At 34.4% G+C, this 6,000-nt stretch overlaps 1 protein-coding gene across 2 annotated transcripts in view; it reads right to left on the bottom strand.

Annotated features, from left to right (window-relative positions):
* The window catches only part of LOC125276159 (zinc-binding protein A33-like), a 38,781-nt gene extending 32,991 nt beyond the window's left edge, over window positions 1-5,790 (bottom strand). For both annotated transcript variants that reach the window (XM_048203664.1, XM_048203663.1), the window contains exon 1: window positions 5,640-5,790. In XM_048203664.1, the coding sequence (XP_048059621.1) occupies window positions 5,640-5,715 (76 nt within the window). In that variant the 5' untranslated portion in view covers window positions 5,716-5,790. The remainder of the gene's footprint in view (window positions 1-5,639) is intronic.
* Between the last annotated feature and the right edge of the window lie 210 nt (window positions 5,791-6,000).

Raw genomic sequence — 6,000 nt, forward strand, 5'->3', positions numbered from 1 at the left:
CCAACTGCAGTTTGATTGATATTACTTGGAATGCACAATAAAAAAACAGTTATCTGATTTTGCAAATAAACTTTTCATATATATATATATATATATATATATATATATATATAGTGATTAGACAGTCCCATTTGAAAGGAAATGAAAAAAAATGGCTGACAAACCAAGTAATTTGTGCTGAAACAACGAGACAGAAGACATCAAACGCTGTAAGCAGCTCTGCTCTGAAGCTCTCCCTTCAAAGAAATGCGTAGAGCTCGTTACGAAAATGGTTAGTATGGGTTTTGATTCTGATTTGAAAATTAAAATTGACATAAACTATATGTTATCCTGAGATTTATGAAATGAATACTGAAATTGTTAAAATATAACTAATTGGAATATGCACCTGTATAATATGCACCTATAGAGCAGTCTTAATCGTTACTTAAAATCAAGAAATAGGTGATCTAAAAGTGATGAATAAATAGTATGATTTTAACTGTACATACTTAAATATTATACTCTCTATCTGAAGATGTCTAGAATGTGTATCCCTTTATCCCTGGGAGACAGAATGAAAAGGCTGATCCATTGCAGAGATTCTAAGATTATGATTTATGTTAAATAAGATAACTTTTGTGCATTGTGTTGAATAAGAATGAGATTGGGTGACGAAGTTAAATAGACATTTTGATTTGAACAGGGACATAACAAACATCTTACAGTAATTTTAGTTTGTAGTAAAGGACAAATAATTCTTTACTGTTACATTATAAACAATATATCATAATTCGAGTAGTTTACTGCTCTTTCCTGCATTTTGCAAAAAATAAAAAAATAAATAAAAATAAAAAGAATCTGCATGTTTTTCTCCTGCAAAGAAGAACTAAGCTTGTTACAGCCCAGACTCATTAGAAAAACAATCCTGTGGCAACATTTTTACAAAGCGCAGAATATGTTGCGTCGTGCACATTTCATGACAGTTTCAAAGTGAAATGTCCAGTGAGTGGTGCTTTAAACTTGTTTACTTTTTCCTGAACAGATGAACATGAATATTGCAACAGCTGTGTTCAACATCAGCTGCGGCTGGATGCAAACGATCGGCATTTCAAGACCCTGCTTTCCAAAATACCACCCCAATAAACCAATTGATCAAACATGGCCATCAGGTCTGCAGACACTTAGGTGCTTAACTGTAAACTCAACAATCAGGTGCAAGTACTGTCTTGTGAGAGAGGACATCGCCTGTGATGTGGATGAAGTGCTATGGCCAGATCCAGCTAGGCAAAGAGATGACGCTTAGGTGTTTTTTTCTTTTTCTTTTTTTTCTTTTCTTTTTTTTTCTTTTAAAATCATGCTTTTGTTTTGTCTCCACAAATGTTTTTGTTTGTGTAATATACTGTATTTAGAATATGTTCTGATTTTTAGTGCAAAATGTAACCTTTGAAAAGGCATGGATGTATTGAATGGTTTTACAATGTGGTGAGAAATAAATATTGTCATCAATGTGCACTACTGATCTTTGTGTGTGTGTGTGTGTGTGTGTGTGTGTGTGTGTTTTGTTAATATATTCATGTAATTTACTCTAACAATATCTCTGAAAAAAAAACTAGACTAAACTATATCAAATACATACCATTTTCTATATCATTACAAAAGTATAAAAGTTACAAGTGTTTAAGATTGAGCACAGCAGTGAGTAAATGAATCAAACAGAATCAATATATGAACCATGTGTGTTTTATACAGTGTCAAAGTTGGGTTTTGTTAAATGAATGTAAAGTTTTGAATGAAGTGTTTCATTTTATAAAAGAACTGAGGTGTTCTACTTGTGTGTGTGGATCTGTGAATTGTGTGTAGTGTTTTGACAAAATTAAAATTGTGCTTCAGCAATCTTAAAAAACTTTAAAACATCTCAAACATGCATTTTAGTCTGGGACTAGCTTACAGTTATTTTCAACAGCTTACACACAAAATCCTTACATGTCACACATTTTCTGAAACCTGACACTCAAACAGCAGAACCACTCACCACATCTGCAAAACATACACTAATTCTCGGCCTTCGACTCAATTTCATAAAACACATTTTGCAAAACACAATACACAATTCTCTATGTAACACACAGAAATCTAACAGGAAGTATCTTAATTTCCTTTTTCAAACTACCATTGTTTCTGTCCACATGGTTGATGTATTTCTTTTCTTTCATATGTAATACTGTATTCACAACCACAAATGCTTACAGTAATAAATGAATAAACAAATAGTTTGGTTTCAATCTTGCTTTTGTGCTTACCGTGAATTTTTCAAAATCTCTCTGCCAATTCCCACTGAGCAAATTACGTCCAGAAGACGTCTTTTTCAGGTCTTGTCTCAGGTTGAAAAGACGTCCACTGAGGGGCCAGAATGAAAGTTTTTATGACGTCTTTTTTGGATGTCTTCTGGACATCCGATATAGACGAACACGCACAATCACCAAAGGAGAAAAATCACAATTTTTAAGCCACCATCGTGGAGATGAGTGTTTGCTTTAGTTGGGCTCTTGACCCTTGCCTTATTAACATTAGAATTTGTTTGGGCTGTTAACTCAGTTAACAGCCAGACAAGCAAAAAGAAATGATCAGGTGTTGGTTATGTTTTCACATAATCATTGTTTGACCTGAATCACTGAACTCGTCTAGAGCCCAATCACTGAGTTAGATTTACATTATTGATTACAGCATCACTGTGATTCTACAGCACAAGATCAGCTTTATCAATGTGATTCACATGATTTCAGAAAAGGTGTGTTGAACAAAAAAAAAAAACCTTCTAATTTAGGCACACACAGACATCAAGAATCATCCTGTGAATCTCAACAGTGGTGACCATCAAAAAGCATGTTGCAGTGAATTCTGGGAGCAACCAATCAAAATTCATCCATGGCTCCCATCATGCATTGCTGCATGAATAAATTATGAGCTTAATTGTTTTAGTAATTTCCTTTATTCTCATATTTTATTTTGTTCTGTTTATGTGACTTTTTAGTAGCTTGTTTTCTAATGTTCAGAGTTGATCTGTTGATCAGAATATGTTGCTTGTCACCGTTGTTGAGATTCACAGGCTGATTCTTGATGTCTGTGTGTGCCTAAGAGAATTTTTTTTTTTTTTATGCTCAGAACAACTGTTTGTGAAATCCTTCAGATTATATTGATAAAGCTGATCTTCTGCTGTAGAATCACTATAATCAATAATGTAAATCTAACTCAGAGATTGGGCTCTAAATGAGTTCAGTGATTCAGGTCTAATAATGATTAAGTGAAAACATAACCAACACCTGGTCATTTCTCTTTACTTGTCTGGCTGTTATGACTCAGTTAACTGCCCAAACAAACTCTAATATTAATAAGGCAAGGGTCAAGAGCCCAACTAAAGCAAACACTCATCTCCACGATGGTGGCTTAAAAATTGTGATTTTTCTCCTTTGGTGATTGTGCGTGTTCGTCTATATCGGATGTCCAGAAGACATCCAAAAAAGACGTCATAAAAACTTTCATTCTGGCCCCTCAGTGGACGTCTTTTCAACCTGAGACAAGACCTGAAAAAGACGTCTTCTGGACGTAATTTGCTCAGTGGGTTATTTTCAGTCTTGTACAGAAATGTACATTGGAACTCAGGAAACAAGAGCTTTAGGCTTTGAATAACTGTGTGTATATGATATATCCAAAAATAGAATATTATGGCAAAGGTGTTTGCAACATGAGACAAATGTTTGCTTTTGAGATGTGTTTGTGATATTTTGAATGCAGTGCTATATTTTGCAAGAGATGTGAGGCATTTTGCATTTTGTGTGTGCAATTCTTGGATCTGTGTGTAAAGTATTGAAAAAAAGAGGCAAGTTTTGAAAATGTGTGTAAGCAGCTGAAAAAAAACCCCCTGTAAACCTTGTCTTTGAAACCCGGGGATAGTGTTATAGTGTGTAGTCACAGGAAGTCAAATGATTAACTTTACACTTCTATTACTGCCTGGTTCAGCTCAGCTACCAAATCAGATCTCAGAAGACTATGGCATATAGTCCGGACTGCTGAGCAAATCACTGGCACACCCCTCTTCACTCTCCAAGAACTGTATCATCCAGAGTGAGTAAAAGAGCTGACAAAATAATTCTGAACCCTTCAAACTCAAGCAACTTCTTCTTTCAACTGTTGCTGTCTGGTCGGCACCACAACAGGAACAGGAACAGTTTCTTCCCTCAGGCGTTCCACCTCATGTACAGTTAATGCCCCCACTGGCAATAAACACACACCATACTTCTTAATTACATTTCCTTGCATTTGTACATACTGTACATACTGTCTATTGTCTATTTTTTGTATATTGTGTATTTTTTATATATATATATTTTTGTGCATTGTTATTTCCTATTTATATATTCTTTTTTTATTATTTTTATTATCTGTGCTGCGCTGTCATTCTGTTTGTACTGTGGAAGTACAAACATACCTATCTTTCCGATTCTGATATTTATATTTATGCTTTTGGCAGATGCTTTTATCTAAACTATATTTCATTCAATACTGTATGTGAACTCTTTTTTCCTTCTTAATCCATGAGCTTTGTGTTGGTATCATCATGATCTTCTGTCAGAGCTACAGGGAAGACGGAACTCTTTTATTTAACCCCTTAACCCCCCCCCAGACGCAAGTCTCTTTTTAAAGAAGACAAATTTTTATATAAAAGAAATATTTTACAAAATAGTTTTTAATCCAAAATTGCTATAAAATTAAAGCCATATGTCTCAATAAGTTGTGTTCCAAATTTAAAGGTGATATCAAAAAAAATTGAGGTTCCTATGCAATTTTGTTTAGGCGTTATACCAAAAAAAAAAAAAAAAAAAAAGCCACCGGGTGACACCCAAACTCCATTGAATTATGTTGATGCATTTTTCTGTCACAAATGCATAAATTTCTCTTTCAATATTACTTTTATAAGAAAATAATCACCAAATATGGAATCTTGAGACTCAGACCTTTCCAACAATATGCCTTTTCTCAAGATTATAAAAAGTTTCGATTCTAAAAGACCGTAAGACACCCCGCACGAGGAGACCGCTAAAAGATTTTGAGGTACAAATTCCATAGTAATGCAATGTCCGATTTCAAAATGGTTTTCATAGGATGGACTTTGAGGTTTTAATCTTTCAAATGATATATAATTTATGATGATTACTAAAATATTTTATAGGGAAAAGGCAACAAAATATACTTTTTGTGAAAAAGGTCAGATGATGTACATTTTTTAGGTGCACTCTTGTCATAAATTAATCTATTACTGTTACTACATAATTTATAACAAAAAACAGTGGTCAAATATCTATTTAGGAGTCTTAGACCTTTCCAACAATATATAATTTGTCATGATTAGATTTTAATTGTAATAAAGTGAATCAAATTTAGGCGTCCCCTATATGGACGGTGTTAAGGGGTTAAACGACAGTGTATGATTCCCAGGAATTAATAATCTTGAATGCAATGTAAGCTTCTTTGAACAAAAGTGTCTGACAAATGTGTAATTGTTTAATGAACATAAGTAACCTTACTTGGTTACTACTACACATGCTAAACCTTATAAATATAAATTCTAATGCATAGACTGATAACATCTCCAGCATTACCTTTGAATGGAGAGCGTTTTTCATCTGAAGAAATTGTTGTATTTATGATATCAGAATTTTCATAGATTGAATCCATTTCATGAGCCTGACAGAAGACGTGTCCGCTGAGACTTGAGTGCTGCTTGAGTTTGTTCAGAATAAGGAAGTCACATATAGGGCCCTATTTTAACGATCTAAGCGCATGGTCTAAAGCGCACGGCACAGGTGCACTTAGGGCGTGTCCGAATCCACTTTTGCTAGTTTAAGGACGGGGAAATGGCGTAAGTTGGTCAGTTGGTCAATGGCGCAGTCTGTTTGGGGCGTCTCATCTCTAATTCCCTTTAAAAGCCAGTTGCACTCGCCCTATGGCATGACGCCCCAA

Source organism: Megalobrama amblycephala, linkage group LG9, assembly GCF_018812025.1.
Source record: "Megalobrama amblycephala isolate DHTTF-2021 linkage group LG9, ASM1881202v1, whole genome shotgun sequence".
NCBI classification, from domain to species: Eukaryota; Metazoa; Chordata; class Actinopteri; order Cypriniformes; family Xenocyprididae; genus Megalobrama; species Megalobrama amblycephala.